This window comes from Phacochoerus africanus, chromosome 1, assembly GCF_016906955.1.
Source record: "Phacochoerus africanus isolate WHEZ1 chromosome 1, ROS_Pafr_v1, whole genome shotgun sequence".
NCBI classification, from domain to species: domain Eukaryota; kingdom Metazoa; phylum Chordata; class Mammalia; order Artiodactyla; family Suidae; genus Phacochoerus; species Phacochoerus africanus.
The window spans coordinates 18,216,166-18,237,221 of NC_062544.1; the positions used below are offsets into that span (position 1 = coordinate 18,216,166).

Below are 21,056 nucleotides of genomic sequence, written 5' to 3' on the forward strand. Positions count from 1 at the left end.
TCCCCTGGTGAGCTGGAGTAAGAGACCTACTTTTGGACAAAGGATCCTATTCTTTGTCACTGAAATTGTACTCGGCTGAGTGAGAATGTGGTTGAGTGTAATTTTTAATTTTATATTTGAATAGAAAAATATGTAAGAGAATATATCAAGATATTAACAGTGGATTTATGTGGATGGTAATATTCCAGGGAGTTAAATTTTTAAAATGTTTTTCTGAAGTTTCTATGTACTATGAAGATGTATTTTTTAATTTAAATTTTTTTATAAATGATATAATATGTTATATTGACCTCACATTCACCTGAAAGCTTTTGAAATGTTTTAGAGTAGCATTCCCAAGTAAGTTGGGGAAATGTGGGGGTACACGGGGCTGACCACATTTATTTAAAACATGGTTTCTTAGTGACATTAGCATGCTAATGTCCAAAACAACTCTTTCAGTGGCACACATAATGAGCAGAGTCTTAGAGCAATGGAAACTTCTTGTTTCACTGGACACTCACTAACAGCTGATGATAAATTAAAGAAAACTATTTGGGTATGTGGCAAGGGCAATAAATTAGAAGGGAAAGTATAGAAAGTGATTGTTCTACTTTTCTGATTCTCTTATTTCCCTTCCTCCACCCAAGTTCCAGATGGTAGCATCCACTGACAAACTAAAGACAGCAGCAGAAAATAGCCCATATATTTGATAAGTGAATGGTTCACTTCTTCAGAGCATTTTATCGTGCTGGATAAATAGATTGGTTGCCTCTAAAACATCTGATAAGCCAGTTTTTGTAAAGCTAGGTACCTTGGGGAGTTACCTTAAAGTGCAGAAATTATGCCCTCTTCACTCTCAGGAAATAAATAATAGTGACCAAGGAGTCTAAGCGAACCGTCCTACACCACCATGCACTTGCAAGTGTTCAGACAGGGATTCATATATATTTCCCAAATGAGTATGCATTTAATGATTGATCTCTACCATAAAAACAAAAATGAAAGAAAGAACATAAGTTTAATTCCATAAGTGTCGTGCAAATCCATTAAGATATTCACCATAAATCTTAGGGTTCATGATATGGAGAAGTGCAGCTCAACCATGGAAACAAAATGAGGCTCTTTGCTTAACCTAGAAAGGGAAATCTTTAAAGAGAAGGATGAAAATGCTTTCAGTTAATAAGATAAATTCTATCTTTTGTGAGTAGAAAACATATTTTCTTTTGATTATTTTTAAATGAAAGTCCATCCTGACATTCCAATAGAGTGTGAGCTCTGGATGGAATCTTAAGAAATAACAGATATCTAAACTAAGAAAAGACTAATTCTGACAAAAATATAGAATGAGTGTGCAATAGAGAGAGAGATGTATATATTGGGGAATGGCTGCTGGAAGGGGAGAGGCTGGTATGAGCGGCAGGTGTTAATACAGCTGAGACACTGCTGACAGCTGCCCTTCTCAAGCTATACAGTTGCTGCAGAATGTTAAAGCTGAGGTTGAAAATGAGTTCTAAAAACACGACTCTATTCTCTTTTTCTCAAACCATGTTCTCTATTTGGAAGCACTAAAACTGTAAACTCCACACAATTATGTCAGGGGCTCATTTAAACTTTTTGGAGCCAATGAAATGGTTGGGGGAAAAAAGCCAAAAAAATATTGGATTGGTTATCGAGGGGACTGTCTCTGCCTCAAAATTATATCATTTGAGGTACATTATGGGTATAATATGACTTCCTCGAGACAAATTTATGCTGAAAGTATTAACTGTTTACAAGTGAATTGCTAAGGAATAAAATTTTTTACTTTCAAAAGAATTCGTTACGGCATGTATTGCATCACTTTTTTCATGTTTATACCAAAGATACAAAGGCCCTGATAAATGAAATGAAATGCTCGAGATACTGGACTGTTATTTCTCAGAGCCAAAGCTAAAAATTACAAAGTCATCTTTCTCATTTTCTCCTCTCATCAAAGTATTTCCTTTTGTATAAGCAACATCTTCCTTCCTTCTTCTTTTTCTTTCTTTCTTTATGATTGCATTTCCTTGAAAATATCTGTGTGGAGTTGTCACTAAACTAGAATACATATGTTTTTAATGGCTGATGTATATGCCTAAGACACCAATAAAGTAAAATCATGTGAGCTTGAAATGGTATCTATTAAATGAACTTTCATTTTTCCATAATGTTCTTTTCATCCTCAAAATTGAGGATACTTTTTTTTTTCTGTCTTTCTGCCTTTACTAGGGCCGCTCCTGCAGCATAGGGAAGTTTCCAGGCTAGGGGTCCAATCAGAGCTGTAGCTGCCGGCCTACAGTCAGAGCCATAGTAACACAGGATTTGAGCTATGTCTTCAACCTACACCACAGCTCATGACAACACCGGATCCTTAACCCACTGAGCAAGGCCAGGGATCGAACCCGCAACCTCATGGTTCCTAGTTGGATTCATTAACCACTGAGCCACGATGGGAACTCCAAATTGAGGATACTTATGTAGGTTGTCAGATTTTTTCCCTAGGGAGTAATTCGGATAATTCAGTTATGGTTTAGTGCCAGAAAGCAATCATTTATAAAACACAGCCTTGAGTCATTAAAGAGTTAATAAAGCTTGTTATGGTGTGCTATATGCTTCCCAAGAGGAGCTTAAAACCTGGAGGATCTGGTGAGCTGCCTAAGAATATTTAAGGTTAAAACATACCCATATGCGAACATATTTTTATTATAATATGAGATGTCTTGGTATCATTTAAGAAAGTGTGTCCATTCTTGAAGAATTCATTAAGCATTATCTGACCTCTCCATAGAAATCTGTCTCCCAAAGGAGCATATTTAGGCTCTGTTCTCCACTGAAAAATATTAACTGTGAAATTTCATGTGTAAGCAGTAAATTATCAGGACTACGCAGTGGACCAATTTTAGAAATAGCTAATCAAAGCCAATGAATTTCCCATTTGGGTGTGAGTGTGTGGTGGTGAGATCTAATAAGGGCTGTTGATAGACATTCACTGTCCCAATTTCCTGCTTCATCAGAGCGTGTAACCGAAGTGAAGACCGATATCTTCGTCACCAGTTTCGGACCCGTTTCAGACCATGATATGGTAAGTGACTTGGCATTTCTGGTTTTCCTAGAGCATTTTCTAAATTTACCTTTTGAAAGAAAAATTACACACTAGGTATTTAGTAAGCAACTTGGAATAGCTTGGCTATATCTTTGTGTCTGCATAACACAATTTTATATGTGTGTGTGTGTGTGTAATATTTATGCAATGGAAAGTACCCACTTTCATTCCAGACCAGGCCTATTTGGGGGGATCAACTACTACAGTCTTCTTTTGTTCCATCCCTGAAATGATTCCTTTGCATTGGTTTCTATTCTTTGAGCCAAATAGTGTGAATTATCATATACTTTAGTTAGGAGGACCCATTGATTAAAGAATGCTAGGTTTCTGAATAGCCAACACGGTTATAGAACAGCCATAAACATTGTGATTTCTAAATTATTTTCGGTTGAAAAGGAGAAATGTGTGTAAAAGCTGAGTGAATACCTGATCACAATTAGACAGGGATTGAAATAACAAGGTCCAGCTTTACTAAAAAAGACAATCGTTGTTATTAACAAGAGTGAGAATAAAATGAATACATACCTGTTTTCTCACTTTCTAGACCAAATGAATTAACACAAATTTTCTCTTCTATTTGACTGGAGTTGGTAAATCTGTAGATCTTTGCAGATATTATATAATATTTCAGACTTCATAACAGCCAAGTTCCTATATAAGCAAAAATTCATAAAGATGCCATGAAGACATACCATTACAGATATTTTGAAGATATTAATTAAATAGCAATTTTAAAAATACCAATTTTTAAACAGCTTTTTGTTGACACCATCTTAACGCAAAAGTATTCTGGTTTCATCGTAGCTCAGATGATTAAGAACACAAATTAGAGAAGACATCAACTTAGACCCAAAGTGTGGAAATTCACAGTGCAGGGTTAAAGCTCTGACAAGTCCTGAAGTAAGACAAACTGTTTAACTGCATTTAATCTAGTGTTTGCCAATCATATTTGTCCAGAACCCTTTCCTTCAAGTGACACTTGTTGACATTCTATGAGTCAACTATTGGGAAATGCTGGCTTTGGATAACTGGATACTTTACTCCTAAAAATGGGTTATGAAATGCACTGACTATTCAAATTAGAATCAGTGGGGCATATGAGAGAGAGCAGAATGGTAGATAAGAATACAGATTTCTGAACCAGAGTCCCTGGGTTTATAATTATGGCTTTTCCATTGAAAAAAGTGTATCCTTGGGGAAGTTCCTTAAGTGTCTTCATCTATAAAATGGAGGTAATAATACCTCATAGGGTTAATCACAAGTACTAAATGAATTAATACATGAAAAGCACCTAAAATTATTGGCATATAATAAGCACTCAACAAATTTCAGCCATTATTACTATGTAAGAAACAAAAATATAAAAGCTAGCCATTATTGTGGATTTACTTTTGGTGAGGCATACCACTGGGGGTTAGCAGGGTTGGTTCTAGGATTCTGGCTGGCTGAATTCAAATTCATCACTAACAGCAGTATAACCTTGGGCAAATCAGTCAAGCTTGTAAATCTCTAAAGTGGATATATTATAATTACCTATCTTTGTAAGACTGTTAGGAATTTTAAATGAGATATGGGAATCAGGGTCTACCAATAGTGCTTAATAAATAGTAGCTATTATTGCTTTTGCTTCTGAATGCCTTATCACGCCATACACCCTTCATGGAAATTTCATCTATTTTCCACCTATATAAATTCTGTATTTCCACAATCATTCAAATCAGGAGCTTTATGGAAAAAATTGAATTTATCCAATAACAAATTAATTTTCCCTTTCTGCATTCTAATTGCATTTATTGACTGTAAAGTACAATTTAGCTTTTGGTCTCATCTATAGCCCTGCTTTATAAAATTATTTATCTAATATAAATATCTTATTTTCCTAAAGTGATGCTTAAAAACGTAAAGGAATTTTTGTTTCACATCTTTCACAGTATCACTGCATTGCACTTTTATAGTAAGCACTGAATTTCTACCTATTTAATGAAAGGTTTAGGAGTTTGTATTATCTTTTAAAATTTGAGTTCTGTGGAACTCAGTAAATAACACCCTCTTTCCTCCATCAGTTCTGAACTGATTGAGAAATAAGACTGAAGAGTAAGGGATGTAGAAAATGAGAATATCATCTTTATTACTAATCATGATAGTATTGCAGTAGGTGGCTCATATCTGTAGACAAGTGGGTTTCCAGACAATAAACATCAGGAGTAGACATATTAACCCACCCAGTCAGCAGGCAATGTTAGCCTCCCTCTGCTATGGGGGAGATGGTCCATGTGAAACTTCTAGCATGGAGCAACACAGCAGAATGTGGGATTCCTATGCACAGCCAGCATCCCAAATGGAGAAGAGGAGAGGAAGAGATCCAGGTAGGCAAGATGGCTTTCTCCTTCCAAACTCACTTGTCAAATTAAATTACTTCTTCTTCCTCCCCTCATCTAATAGAAGTGTGTGAAGGAATAGGGAGCTTTCAGAAGTTTTATACTGGTGAAGTTCTCTTCTCAGAGATGGAAATACCAAAAGAGGGGATGAAGCATTACAAACAGCACACACCAATAATGACATTACTTATCCTAGTAATAATAATAAAATGACTGTTCTCTATCTTCACCACCTACATGATGCCTCACAAAGTGTAGATATTCAATAGAAGTTGTTGAGGGGTAGTGCTCAAATAAAGCCATGTGCAATCAAGCACTTTTCTCTTGAAAAATATTTGTCATGCTTTTGAGTTATTGATCCAGATTAAGTAGAATCCCAAGACCCAATGATGTGGGGGTTTTTGTCTTAGATAAAAGATGCAGACTAGGATTTTGGATACACCTTTAACCCTACAATTATCATGAATTACTTTTCATACATGGCTTTTGATCAAATATCAGGTAGAAAAAAAGGATAGCGACTAAACTAGTGATACACCATTTTGCCTAAAACTCTTGAACAAAATGATATTTGAATTGTTCTGTCAAAGGATCCAATTAGACATAGGTCTGAAACTGATTTGCTAAGTGACTAGTGAAAATTATACCTGAATATTTTGAGAAGATTAATCATTTAAACTACAGTATAAGAGAATTATCCATAAGAAAGAGCAGTATGCTGTAGAGGCCATAAAAATTAAAAGGCAGAATGACAAAGCTATTTTTCAAGATAGGAAATGTAGTTTTTAAACTGAGAAGTAATAAAATATCTAATTAATAATAATAACCATAACGATATCCAACATATTGAATGCTTATAATAGTGAGGCATTGTACTAAGGGTTTCATAGATTGTATTTCATCTAATCCTCATGCTAAATATTTTAGCTAAATATTATTACCTACATTTTCCAGAGGAGCTAGGTAGCAACTTGAACTTTTTGTCCTTAGAGACTCCACAGCTCCCAAGTCATCTGACTTCTTCTGGAATAGAAAACAAAATTAGGACAACTCCTTTACTTTATTTTAAAAACCATTAATTGGCAATCAGATCACATATTCCCAGGGCACTAGGTTCTGACAGAAATATCCAGGCAGCACAATCACAGAGCCCTGCTTTCCATAGTGCTTAAAATGTATGAAATCAGTGCACATGCAGATGGTAATAAATGGTGCAAGCGGAACACTTTAGTACAATATTTATTTGGGGACAAAACGGATGTTTTGTCCTCATCTTCACAATGAGGCTCATATTCTCCAGGGACCTACTCCATTGAATGGAGTAATTTGGAGAGACTTTTCACTTGAGCGGTGGGGGCGGAAGCCCGGAACCCTGAATGAAGTATCCACCAGAGCTTCTTATTTGCTCAGGACACTTCTCTTTTGCCTTCTGTTTTTGTTTTGCTCAGTTATGACCACTTTCTCACTTTCTTCAGGTTTCCTGTCCTACCACCCTTTCAAAGAAATTTGTTTTTCATTCCCAGCCACCTAAAAATCTAATACAAATTTGTGTTAGTTAAAAAAAATAAATAAATAAAATGGGAGACAAGTAACAACTTTTAGAGTTCACTGAGAACTTCTGTGTCCCAGACATTCTTGTTAAGTTCTTCACTTGTGTTGACTCACTTCTCACAATAGGCAAGTGAAGTAAGTATTGCTATTATCTCCAGTGTATCAACTGACTTTAGAGAAGGTAAGAAAATCACCCAAGACCATTCATAGCGCAGAGGAACAGTTCAATCCTGGTAAGAAGATTGATATGGTTCAGTCGTAGGAAGAAGATTGAGACTTTACATCTGCAACACTTATGCTGTGGCTCTGCTCTATCCTCTTTCCTGCTACATCTTCCTGAAGAAGGGTCTCTGGACCATCTAAGGCTAATGGGTTTCAAGCATTAGGGAGAAGTCATTCTGTACAAGTAGCTGCTGGGAGCTGCCTGCTGCTACTATGGAAATACTGCAGGGGCCAATCTCAGAATATTAGAGACCAGATATATGCCCGAGAGTGGGATTGCTGGGTCATATGGTAGTTCTACGTATAGATTTCTAAGGCATCTCCATACTGATCTCCATAGTGGTTGTACCAGCTTACATTCCCACCAACAGTGCACGAGGGTTCCCTTTCCTCCACACCCCCTCCAGCATTTGTTATTTGTGGACATATTAATGATGGCCATTCTGACTGGTGTGAGGTGGTATCTCGTGGTAGTTTTGATTTGCATTTCTCTAATAATCAGGGATGTTGAGCATTTTTTCATGTGCTTGTTGGCTATCTGTCTATCTTCCTTGGAGAAATGTCTATTCAGGTATTCAGGTCTTTTGCCCATTTTTCCATTGGGTTGTTGGCTTTTTTGCTGTTGAGTTGTACAGGTTGCTTGTGTATTCTAGAGATTAAGCCCTTGTCAGTTGCATCGAAAATATAATGTGTACATGTATGTGTAACTGGGTCACCATGCTGTACAGTAGAAAAAAAATTGTATTGAGGAAATAACTATTAAAAAATTAATAATAAAGTACTGGCAAATATTAAAAAAAAAGAATATGGGAGACCAAATATTTACACTTTTGATTAGGCAGGAGGGAATCAACTGCTTTTATTTCAGTTTTCATTTCTACTTCTAACAGAGAGAAACATGAAAAATGAAGGCTTAGCTAGTTAACTTTACTCCTTATGCATGTGTGTGAATATGCGCACACCTGCATGCTTCTGTGACCAGAACAATATTCAAAGAGTATTTTAACTGAATTTTGGGATTTCATTGTCCACCATTAGCACAGATAAGTAAAGCCAGCTTTAAACATGAAAACTGTTTAAACCTTAGGGCCTTGCCAAATTTTGATATGATTTTTTTTTGGAATCTTTGCCTTCAGGATATATCATTTCAAAGACTTGAAAATAAATATTTTTGTTTGCTTTATAGTTAACATTATTTTATATTCAAAAGTCTCCTTAGAGCAGGCAAACAAGGGAACAAATGTTTTAGAGTCATGGGAACATGGTCAGCTGAGACATCCTTGGAACTTTGATTTACAACTGACTGTTGCCTCTGCTGTTAATCAGGCTAAAGTTGTTGTGGATGGAGCATAGAGCTTATGCAGCTGATTCCTGAGTAATAGAAACATCATCATTATCATAACCCTATTATCTTTTCTACTGTCCAAAGAAGAGAACACACACAGCCCAGGGCGCATCTGTCCACTTCCCTGGACCCCTTCCTGATTTAATCCACAGGCACTCTTCTCATTTCTCTCCTCAAAGAAAATACTATTCTATGTCCATCCTAATCCTCCCGAGTTTTTCCTCTAATTTCCAAGTCCAAACAGGTTCTCCCCTGTTGAATTTAACAGATACTTAACAAATGTTTCTTGGTAAGTAAATTCCTATGTCATGTATCCCAGTACCTCTCATCTGACACTTCCAGACAGAGAAGAAACAAACAAGGTAATTTCTCTTGCCTGCAAAGATAGACCGGCACCACTTTACAGTCTTTTGTTTCTATCTCAGTCAGCATTTACTCCTATGCCTGGTGCATTACAGACTAAACAATAATACTTGTTGAGTTACTTGATCAGTAGCACTCAGCAATGCCCAACTTGTGCTATGGAAACCTTCCATTTATTCTTTACCCAGTCTTGCTTAAATGCTGGGAAACTGATAGGTAGTAAAATTCATGCACAAAAAGCCAGAACACAGACATTATTTATTTTGCATGTCCTAAAGACAATATGTATAAGATTTTTTAAAACAGCAGCTTTCTGAAGCATCAAGACCTAGGAGATTAAGAAAATGGAGCATGATGTTTTCAAGTCAGTCTTCTTTCCAGCGTGGAGCATTCTAGGATTAATGGAGAATGTGGTAATCTTTATTTCAAACCATCAAGTTCCAATTTTAGTGTCAGTGTAGCAAGTACTGCAAGGAAGATGGATATTATTACCCCTTTCAATTGTAGAAGCTGGTAAGTCACTTTGCTTGTTTTCAGATTAGCAGATGTTTGTCTCTGGGTATTGCCATAAGGAATGCTGTGTTTATTCAAATAAATAGATGCCCTGGCTGTGAATGATGATGAGCTTCACACATTCCTCATGTGTCTCATACACACATACACTGACCAATACACATTCACACACCTGCATATTCTGTGTCCTTTTCTTTTTTTCTTTTTTTTGTAAAAGATGCAAATTACCAGTGAAATGGATCTGTTTTCTATAATCTTCTTCATTGTGTAGAGTTGAAAGTCTATACAAATTAGCCAAAAAAAAAAAAAGTTTACCCAGCCAAAAAATAGATGGGATTGTCATATTCACATTAGAACCCTGGATGTTTTGGGATTGGATGTGGGGTTTTGAGAGATCACATGAGCCCCTCCCCGCCAAGTGTTATGTTTTATTTTTATAACTAGATTGTCTAACTTAAACATGTTCCTGTATATAATAACCTGTAACCTGAGTTACCTTGTTTCTATTTGCAATATATTCTATCTCTTCAATACTTATGTGGTAGAAGTGGGCTGGGAATAAGGGACTATTTTCCTTTCCCATATCTGAGGAGATATTCAGCAGAATTTTTCTGATCAGAAAATATTTCAGGTATTATAGAATTTTTAGGTGATTATGCCAATAAATAATCCACCTGACACCCCCAGGTACAGGCCACATAAGTTTACTCCTAGAAACATCCTCTAGCTTATATTTTTCTTCTGAAAGTTGCAAAAATTTTGCATTGTCTGAGTAAGCCATTTACCTTGTAAAATACAGCACTGTGAACTCTCTGCTATTTTCCAAAATTACCCAGGAATATACAATAGATGTATTTTTCCGTCAAAGCTGGAAGGATGAAAGGTTAAAATTTAAAGGACCCATGACAGTACTCCGGTTAAATAACCTAATGGCAAGTAAAATCTGGACTCCGGATACCTTTTTCCACAATGGGAAGAAGTCAGTGGCACACAACATGACCATGCCCAACAAGCTCCTGCGGATCACCGAGGATGGGACCTTGTTGTACACCATGAGGTAAGGATGCTCTGCTTCCATTCATGGCTTTTCCTAGACCTTCTATTCCTTTTGTAGGCAATCATCAAACCAATGGGCCATTAGAGGGCATCTGGTTTCCTGTTCTCCCTGTTTGTCAAGCTTTAACAATTTCTCTACTATGAAAACTAAGCTGGCTGAAATATCATGCGAGTATAAGTAAAATGACTAGACAAAAATGAAAAAAATGTTTACTGTGTATACTAAGTAATGTAATATGCTCTACTTTAATACAAGGGCTTTCCTCTCCCAATTACAAACCTTAGGGATTCCTACATTTTTGTAAGGTCTAGATTAAATTTTTAGAAGCTATCTCAAGATATATATATATGAAATGTTTATATTTAAAAGAAAGGGGGAAGAAATAGAAAATAGAAAAGTCCAGACTTTTATTTGAACATAAATTCATGTGGAAATAAACATTTTGAAGAAGTATATGAATGAACTCACAATGATGTTAATTAGACTGAGACTATAAATATTCTGAATTTTGCTTAAATTGAAGATTATGTATATATTTTTGGTCCATGAATATTTCCCTCATGTTGGCCTTACTGGAAAGCCTGGCATCTGGATACCAATCATTCATTTACAGCTGGATGAAAGAAACCTGAATCAAATAAACTTTTAAATATTTTTAGAGGAAAAAGATTTTTAAAAATATTCCTAATTTATGAGAAATTAAGAATTATTCAGGACTCATTCTGAAGGAAAGCAGTTATTTCATATCCAGATGGTTTGTTGGGATGTTGTTTTTATAGTACTGGCCAGCACTTGGTACTTCAGACCATCTAGCTCTTCCTTTCATATGAAAAGGTAATGAAGGCCACCCCTAGACTTGGTACCTCCTGTTTAGAGGTGGAATAGAGTGATATTTTGCCTATTGAAAAAGCTGCCAGATTTCCTAGCCTTTTATACCCAAATATCCACATGAAAAAGAAAGAAAAATGCTTCAAGAGCCACATTAGATAGATCTTGGACTCAACTAGTAAAAGCGTAGTAGGACTGAAAGAATGAAAAATCCAGAAAAGAGAGAAAGAAAATAGATGATTAATGGACAGATGTGCTGAGGACTTTCCAGATCTGCCAAGTAGGATCTATTTATATTTGATATTTGAAATATGCTTCCCTTGTAAAAATATCCTATACTTGTTTTTGAGCCTCAATCTAATGTCCTTTTCTGCCAGTTGGCAATTATTTTGGGAGGAATTTGCATATACTAAAAAGCTTATCAATTAATGGTATATATTATTCTTCATCTAACTAACCCATATCCCCCTCTCCTAAATTTCTCACCACCTTTGCTAATGTGTTATCACTTTCCTTAATAGTTTGACTTAAGGATGCAAGTATAATCATTCATTTAACACCTCCTCTTTCCTTTCATTAATACTATAATCACTTCAGGATTTTACTGGCTATAAAGCCATCTTATCGCTTTTCTTTAATTACTTAATAATACGGTAAACATATTTTCTGAAAATTATGTGAGAGATTTGGGCATGAATTTCATCATAGTTCTACCAAGCGAGATCAAATATATTTCCGTGAATCCCTGTCTTGACTACCCTTTTTAAAACCTAGATAGAATTTGTGTTCCCAGAACATAGGGATGAAAAAGAAGCTCAGTAGAATCCTGGCTTCAATGAGGCAGTGGATTTGTAAATAAAACTAAATGATTGAAACAGAGTGAAATCACATAGAAGCTCTCAGGGAGCCTTTACTCTCAGTTTCACAAAGCCTGAGAACAATTCCCCCTTCGCCTATTCCTTTGTTGTTGGATGCACCTGGTTCTGTTTCAGGGAAGAAGGCAAGGAGAGCTGCATGTAGGAAGTAAGATGTTCTCCTCTCTTCCTTTTTATTCATGTCTTCTTCTCAACCAAATCTGAATTAGTATTTTTACAAGTATTTGTTTGTGTACATCCCGTTTTATGCTCAAAGGGTTTGCTGTGGCAGGTGGGTGAGTTGGTGAGGCTTGTTTTGGAAAACATTAGTAATGTTCACTCATCATACAAAATCAGGTGTCACCAATTTTCTCAAAACAAACAAAATATGGATAGAATCCAGGCATTGACATGGTTCTTTCTAGATTATTTGATTATTAACGGCTCAGTAGAGCACTGCCATTTGTGCCTGTCTCTCTTGCTTTGTTAATAGATTTGCTACAGTTAATAATATCACAATCATATTTATCAGAAAGTGTCTAATCTATAGGGCATTTATTTATATCTCATATTTCCTTTAATCAATAAGGCTGACAGTGAGAGCTGAATGTCCGATGCATTTGGAAGATTTCCCTATGGATGCCCATGCCTGCCCACTAAAATTTGGAAGCTGTGAGTAAATTTAATTTTTTTAACTTTACTACAGATGTTTTGTTTTGTTTTGTTTTGTTTTGTTTTTTTTGCTTTTTAGGGCTGCATCTGCAGCATATGGAAGTTCCAGGCTAGAGGTCTAGTCAGAGCTGCTTCTTAACCCAATGAGGGGCCAGCGACCGAACCTACATCCTCATAGATATTAGTTGGGTTTGTAAGCCACTGAGCCAAAATGGGAACTCCTTGAGATATATTTTTAAACAGGAAACCTCCAATTAGTTATGAATGTTAGATAGATAAAGAACATCAATAACATTTAAATAGTGACTTGTTGCGAGTACTTTTATAAGTAATAATCTTTGACTTTGCTTTTTTTTCTTATGACCATACTCACAGCATATGGAAGTTCTCTGGCCAGGGACTGAACCTACACCTCTGAAGCAACCCAAGCCACTGCAGTCAGATTCTTAACACACTGTGTCACAGTGGGAAATCCCTAACTTCACTTTTTAATATTATTTCAGGAAGGGATTATTCCCTGTCTTCTGGACTGTAAAGAATGGATTTAACTACTTAGTGGGAAAATTCTACTTTTGTGGATGTATTCATAGAAAACCAAATGGAATGTGGATGCTATACCTTATAGACAGCATCTTCTTTCTAGCAAATTGAGATCATTGTGTTTATTTCATATCATTACTGACATTTGTTTGATCTTAAGAATAATTCAACTCAGTTAACAGATGGAGATGGAAATACTGGTAGGTGGCAGAGGACAATAATTCAGTTTTAATAAAGAAACCTATACCTAAATATGATTCCAGAAAGGAATTTACTCAATTATGATCTTCAAACAGTTCTAGTTCTCTTTGGCTGTCCCATGAAATTCATGTATTCATTAATATGTTTGAAAGTATCTTAAATAAATCCCCTTAATAATAACATGTAGGATTTGTGCTATTTGAAAATATGCAGGCATACCTTAGAGGACTCAGAGAACAGCAGCGGCCTGCAGAGTTAGGTTCACTAGTCTTCCTCCACTTGTCTTCTTTTGATTAGTATGCATGCATAAAGTGAGGAGAAATAGTGAATTCCTCGTTCCCTGCAGGGGAGTTACGTATAAGGACTGAGTCAACTTTTGGAATAAACTAACCAGCTTTCTGTTCTCACTAGACAGGGACTCTGAGCAACTATTTTGGTGAAGATATGATTCATAGAAGAAAAATAGTGGTAGTGTAGGAAGACAGCAAGCAAAGAAAATAGCAAAGGGCCTTTGGGCTCCCAGCAGCGCTAGTCATTGGAGAGACAAATCTCTCTATTTATAAATCTCATTGTATTCTGACACGCAAGGATAAACTACTTCAAAAACTGTCAGCTACATGGCCTTTTAGTGATGATTCCCTCCTCTCCACTCTTTTCCCAATTTTTTTTGTCTTTTTTTTTTTATGGGGGAGGGTGCACCTGAGGCATATGGAGGTTCTCAGGCTAGGGGTGGAATCAGAGCTGTTGCCGCTGGCCTACACCATGGCCACAGCAACGCCAGATCTAAGCTGCATCTGCAACCTACACCACAGCTCACAGCAACACCAGAACTTTAACCTACTGAGCAAGGCCAGGGATCAAACTTGCATTTTCATGGATATTAGTCAGATTCATTTCCACTGAGCCATGATGAGAACTTCCATTCTTTTCCCAATTTCATATATGTTCTATGTCATGTTTCTTCTGATTACCAGTTTCATTTTTAACAATAATATTATGTATTCTATGTTACTCACATTCCAGGCAATGTATTAAACATTCGGATACGCACAAAATCACTTTCTAGTTAGGGATATAATGCATCATAGTTTGCCTGAAAAAGTATTGATTCATGCCTAAAACCCTGGTATAATTACTAATAGCGCACCCCAAGCCCTCAAAGATATCTTGTTTTGAACAATTAATCATATGTTTAGAATGTTAGGAATACTTTTAAACAATGAGCATAGCTTTAAAGAGGAGTTTATATTTTCACATAAGATATAGAAAGGTAAGTGGTGCTTGGTAGATTGCTGGTTAGTACAGCATCTTAACAAGGGATGATGTCTTAAGATGTCCTTAGAAGCTCTTCCTGATGGCAGAATGGTTGCTACAACTCCAGCCATTGCCTCTGCTTTCAAGATTAAGGGGAATAGCGGGTAAAGAAGAAAGGAGTAGTGCCTTTGTCAAAAAAGAGTGCAATCTTTTCCTAAAATCCTAACAGACATCTTCTCACTTCTCATTAATCCAAACTGAGTCACTCCTGGCCAAGGCTAACTGCAAAGGAGACCGGGAAAAATAGTTTTAACTAAGCACATTGTTGTCCTGAAGAAAGTGGATGGTGAGTGAGAAAAAAATACTGTCTCATATAACATAACTGAAATTTAAAATAAGTAAGCTGTTTTCTACTTCAGAGCCTTTGCATAAGCTCTTTTCTCTGCCTGGTTACCCTTCCCTTGGTTCTTAGCATGGCTGGTTTTACATATGCCCTACATTTCAGCATAAATATCATCTCCTAGGACTTCCCCTGAAGACCTTATCAAATTTTGCCTACAGTCTCATTCAGTCTTCTTAATCAGAGAACACATTTATTTTACAATATTTATCATAGAAATAATTATTACTTTTGTTAACATTGTTATGGTCTGGAGACTGTAAAGGCCATGAGAGCAACATCTCTTTTGTTCTGCATTTCCTAGCACAGAGCCTAATACAGTGTAGGCTCTCAATAAATATTTATTGGATGGATAAAGATAACAATAATCAGGTTGAAATGCCCCTTCAATGTGTAAGTCTCAGAAAAGATGGCCTCAGAAAAGAGGGTGTCAGGACTGTGGGGAATTAAACTTCATCAAGAAAGACTTGACATTGAAGAGTAGGCTCAGAAGGCACGGGCTCAGTGGGAAGGAATATCATGGCGAATTCCTGCTGCCTTCCAGGGTCATGAGAAGTAGCTGTCGTGTTTCATGCATTGTATAGCCATTTCTCCAACCCAGCCTAAACTAGTGCATTTCAGAGATGAAGAAACTGAGGCAAAAGTGAGCTAAAAATGCTCTTACTCAATGTTGAAAGCAAATCCCTTGCCAAGGTATCAGAGGGGGAAATAAGGAAGAGATAAGCAAGAGGATTTTGTATTAATTTAGGAAAGAACTATATAATAAATGCTTGTGAAGCATCTGAAGTGGCTTCATCCATATGTTGATAAGAACCAAACTTGGAAAAGCTAATGCTTTTCTTACCCCTCGCTGTTAGATCCCAATTGTCAGAGCTGCATTATACTTGCTTGTGAGGGGTAAGCCCTCTTTATATGGCCAGATGACTTGAAGACAATGTGTACAAAGCAGCTGACATCTTTTAGCTGCTTACTGAGGAATTTCCAAAATAAGGCTCTGATTCTAGGAGAGATTCAGATTATATTCTGATAATAAAATCTAGGCAAGTGTTAGATCTAGTCAGAACTTAATAAGGGATCATTTCCCTACTGATTATCAAGCTGTATCCTATAAACAAGAGAGGAGTAAGTTGAAATTTAAATGAATTCTGAACAATAAGTAATTTTAGAAATTATTTAGTATATCTGCCTTATACAAATTGAAAAATGAAGGCTCATAAAAATGAAGTGACTGCGTTAATTAGCAGATGCTTTTCTGATACTATGTTATCTTTTTTTAAAAAAATAGGTAATCTATTGATTTATTTGAAATCCAAGCTTAACATCTTTTGATTCAGCAGTTGAAGACTCTTTTTAACCTTTTTTTCTTTATGCTAAATAGTGTCAAGTCAAAAAAGCTTTTGTCAGACCTACTTTCCAGACACTGAAAGGAAGAAATAATAAGAGACATCACCTATTGTAGAGCTTTAGGTTGAGGCTTTAGGTGTATCTGTCTTCTATATTTAAAATACCAATTTTCACCATGTGAATTTACTCTGCATTTTGGAAGATTTCTATTGAAAGATGTAAACAATGAGCAATCTCCATTTTCATAACAATGTCACATTTATAATAGATTTCACACAATGGACCTTCTAAGAAATTGCAAGAAAGGAGAAACAAGTATACAAAATGAGAAGTCAATCATAACACACTTTTCTTTTCTCTCTATGACTATATTAGCTGCCCACTGGCAACACATGGCAAGGTATAAAAAGATAGGGCATTAGAGATTATCATACTAAGTGAAATCAGATGAAAAAGACATATATCACTTATATATGGATTCTAAAAAAATGATACAAGTGAACTTATTTACAAAACAGAAACAGACTCACAGACTTTAAAAACAAACTTACAGGTATTAAAGGGGAAAGGTGTGTGGGGGATATAGTGACAGTTTGGGGTTAACACATATACACTACTATATATAAAATATATAACCAACAAGGACCTACTGTATATCACAAGGAACTCTGCTCAATATTCTGTAACAAGCTATATGGAAAAAGAATCTGAAAAAGAATGGGTATATGTATATATATAACCGATTCATTCTTCTGTACACCTAAAACTAACACAACATGGTAATTCAACTCTACTCCAACATAAACTAAAAATTTAACAAATTTTTAAAAAAGACAGAGTCCAGGCTCTGTTGTTAATGACAGCATAACAAAAAAGCAAGAACTCTAATGTATTATGAAATGATACAAGGTCTAGAATTGGCTTCATCATTAGTTTCATGACCACTAATTATCCTTGCTTGGCTCTTGAGCATATACGTGTTGCCTAGAAAATCCTTACTAACAGCAATGGAATAGAAAGAATGGCATTCAGTGTTCTTATCTTGGTTTTCCTAATAAGTAACTATGTACCCTTAAACAAGTCACTTAATGTTTCTGTGCCTCAGCCTGCCATTCGTAAAATGAGATAAACTCCGTGACTCATAAGTCCTTCCACATTAATATTCCATGATTCTAGGTCACCATAAACCCTAATTTGACTTCTTTGGTAAGACTCTCCCATTTGACAAACAAGAGTGTATTATGACCAGAAAAATGTTTCACTGTACTTAGATGCCTACAAATTGTAAGCAATGTGCTTCTTTTCAAATGTGTGCTCTGCTCTCTTCAAAAGGATTTTTTAATACATAAAGTTTTAAACTCTCCTAACAAATGTAATCATGTGACTATATACAATGCTGAATACATCTCCTTTTTTTAAATCAATGAGATGGGTTAATTCAATGGGAGGAATCCTTTCACAATGTATATGCATAATAAATCCTCATGTTGTACACTTAAATACATGACAATTTTATTTGTTAGATTTACCTCAATAAAGCTGAAAATAAATTAGTAAGTAAAATTCTACCTCAGTTAAAAAAAAAGTCTAGGAATACCACAATTAAAAAAATAAAATAAAAATAAACTCAACAGTTACCAATCATCACTCTTATACGTTTCTGAAAGAAGTGTTAACAACTAAATTAGTTCCTAGTATATTTTCTCAAACTTTTGAAAACATTTGTTTAAAAAGATATCTGATTGTGAGTTGGTTCAGAAATAATGCTGCAGCAGACAGTATACCCATACAAAATCTGGTGAATATTGAACACAATTTTCTACACTAACCCAGACACAACCAATCACCCTAAAAAGAATTTGGTTCAGAGAATGAGAGACATGGCTCACATCTTGTTGCAGGCAATTTCCTGTTTGTGTGAAAAGGCCACCATTATATTACATCTCATCATATTTTAGCTTCAACATACAGATTTGGACAATGTATCCAAGCCAGGTTACCATGGGGTGGGGGTTGGGTCAACTAGGTTCATGTTATGACTTTTATGGGCCCTAGGCGCTTTTGCCTTTGTGGGCTACTCCTCCAAAACTATATATTAAGCCTGTATTTTACTTTTAATTTTCTATTTTAAATGTTTCTATTTCATGATTGTGTTAATATAAATATCCTTCTGATTTTAAAAGAAGTTAAAAGATGTTTTGCCTCCTAAAAGCATGTGGGCCCTAGGCACTGAGCCTACTGTCCATTACAGAGAAGATGGCCAAGGGGTAGAACTTTCACAGAAAGCCGAAATTTCACTATCATATCTTCCACTCAAAAACCCTGGAAACACTTTCTGTTAATGTGATATTCCTTAAATATTTATCTCCCTGCACCTACACAGAGGAAAATATGAACCATCATTAACAACCTAAGTGAAGTGGGTATTCAGAAAAGCTATGGAATTCCTTCTCTTTCCCCTTCTTTTTCTCTCACTCTGTACATATCTTCTTCTAACTTTCCTGAATTAAAGGAAATCAGGATTATGATTCAAACTTTCCCATTGGCGGATGACTAGATTAAAAAGTGAAATGACAAATGAGAATGATAACGTAAAGTGTTATATGGTACTCCTCTTCCTCCTCCTCCTCACTGTGATAGGAAATATCTATAAGGATAATTAAAAGGAGGAAATCACACATTCTTTAAAAATATATGCTAGGTAAAATTCCCAGGATTATCACATTTATCATGACCTTCCCTTGCCCTGACACAATCTGGACCCAGGCTACTGCCTCTAAGCTCATTTCAGCTCTTCAATCTGGCACCTTCATCTTCCTGTTCCTCCCCAAACATGTCAAGTTTTACCTGCCCTGGAGGAAGAAATGTATTAGTTTCTCTTCTCCAAGTCTTAGTTGGCTCACTCTCACATTTCTCTCATGCGTTTGTATAAATGTCATTTCCTCAGTGACCCTGAGTCCCTTACCTAAAATAGCCCCCTGCTTCATTCTCTATCTTCATACCTATTTCTCCATGGCTTTATAGTATTTGACACTACTTGAATTAAATGTATTTATTAGTTCTCTGCTTTTGTTCCCGCTACGGCAAGGCGTGTTCCATGAGATCAGGTGTTTATGTTCACTGCCATATTCTCAGCTAGGTATGGTGTCCTTTGCAGATATTTAAATACCATATGTTACAAGTGATCAGAGAACTGAATGAATCAGGAAAATGTATCTTAGTTTTCCAAAACTAAGGGATATTTGCTCTCCTTTCCTAAGCTGACCTCTGGAACCATTCATCAGAAAATAAGAGGTTGATAGAACACATCAACTAATTATGAGAAGTAAAGTTGCAAAATATATGAATAATCTTCTATTCTTTCCTTTTAGATGCTTATACAAGAGCAGAAGTTGTTTATGAGTGGACCAGAGAGCCAGCACGCTCAGTGGTTGTAGCAGAAGATGGGTCACGCCTAAATCAGTATGATCTTCTTGGACAAACAGTCGACTCTGGAATTGTTCAGTCTAGTACAGGTAAGTGACATTTAGTTATTTTAGGTAGGGCAGAAAGAGCAGAAAAAAAGCTTTTGTAATAATATGCAAAGTCAGTTAAGTTCTTCAATAACATAAGGAGAGTGAAATTTGCACTAAACTGGGGAATAATTGGGCTGTCAACGAGGGTAAACTGTAGATCTGAGACCTTGAATTTCACATTTCATGCCTTTTGGTCTCTGGGTTTGTTTGGGTTTGATTATTTACAAAATAAAGAAGTGGTGCCAGTACAGCAGGGTTGTACTGTATTTAGATATATGAACACTTAGAGAATAATATATGGGTGAAATCCTTACTCCTGCAACTTGCCAGTTAATTGTGGTCTCACAGTGTTTTTGGAAGGAATAAATTAAATCCATGAAGAGTAATTATCATACTTCCTGGCACAAAAAGAGCTCTTAATAAATATTAGCTATTAATATCATCTGGACCCTATTTTTTGTCATGATTCAATAAATCTTAAGTTTCTAGCAGTAATCATTGCACATAAGATGCCAAAAACCCTTCTACCTGCCTCCTCCCCACCCCCCCAAATCCATATGTAACTCTAGCCTGGGATCTTCCACAACTAAAACCTACACTGATCACTCTCTTTTTAAATTAAAAGTATATGGACCACCACCCTTCTTGGTTTTCTCAATGAAATACTCGGAATTAGATCAGATACAATCAAGCAGCTGTATCCAAAATTTTAAACTTTTGAAGCTATTTTAAGAAATAAGATGAGTTTAGCTATGCAGATATACCTTTTGTAACTAACTAAAATGTGATCATAAGGCCAGATAATTATAAATAAAATTTGGATTTTAACAACTAGGAAAACATACTCTTGAAATCACAGTACTTTTAATTATGTTCAATTACTAAAAGCTTAGCCAGGGTCAAAAATTTTACAACT

General features: G+C 35.9%; 1 protein-coding gene across 2 annotated transcripts in view; it reads left to right on the forward strand.

Annotated features, from left to right (window-relative positions):
* The window catches only part of GABRA1 (gamma-aminobutyric acid type A receptor subunit alpha1), a 65,996-nt gene that overhangs the window by 15,861 nt on the left and 29,079 nt on the right, over nucleotides 1–21,056 (forward strand). For both annotated transcript variants that reach the window (XM_047782322.1, XM_047782397.1), the window contains exons 4-7: nucleotides 3,015–3,082; nucleotides 10,312–10,532; nucleotides 12,804–12,886; nucleotides 19,997–20,140. In XM_047782322.1, coding sequence (XP_047638278.1) covers nucleotides 3,015–3,082; nucleotides 10,312–10,532; nucleotides 12,804–12,886; nucleotides 19,997–20,140 — 516 coding nt within the window. The remainder of the gene's footprint in view (nucleotides 1–3,014; nucleotides 3,083–10,311; nucleotides 10,533–12,803; nucleotides 12,887–19,996; nucleotides 20,141–21,056) is intronic.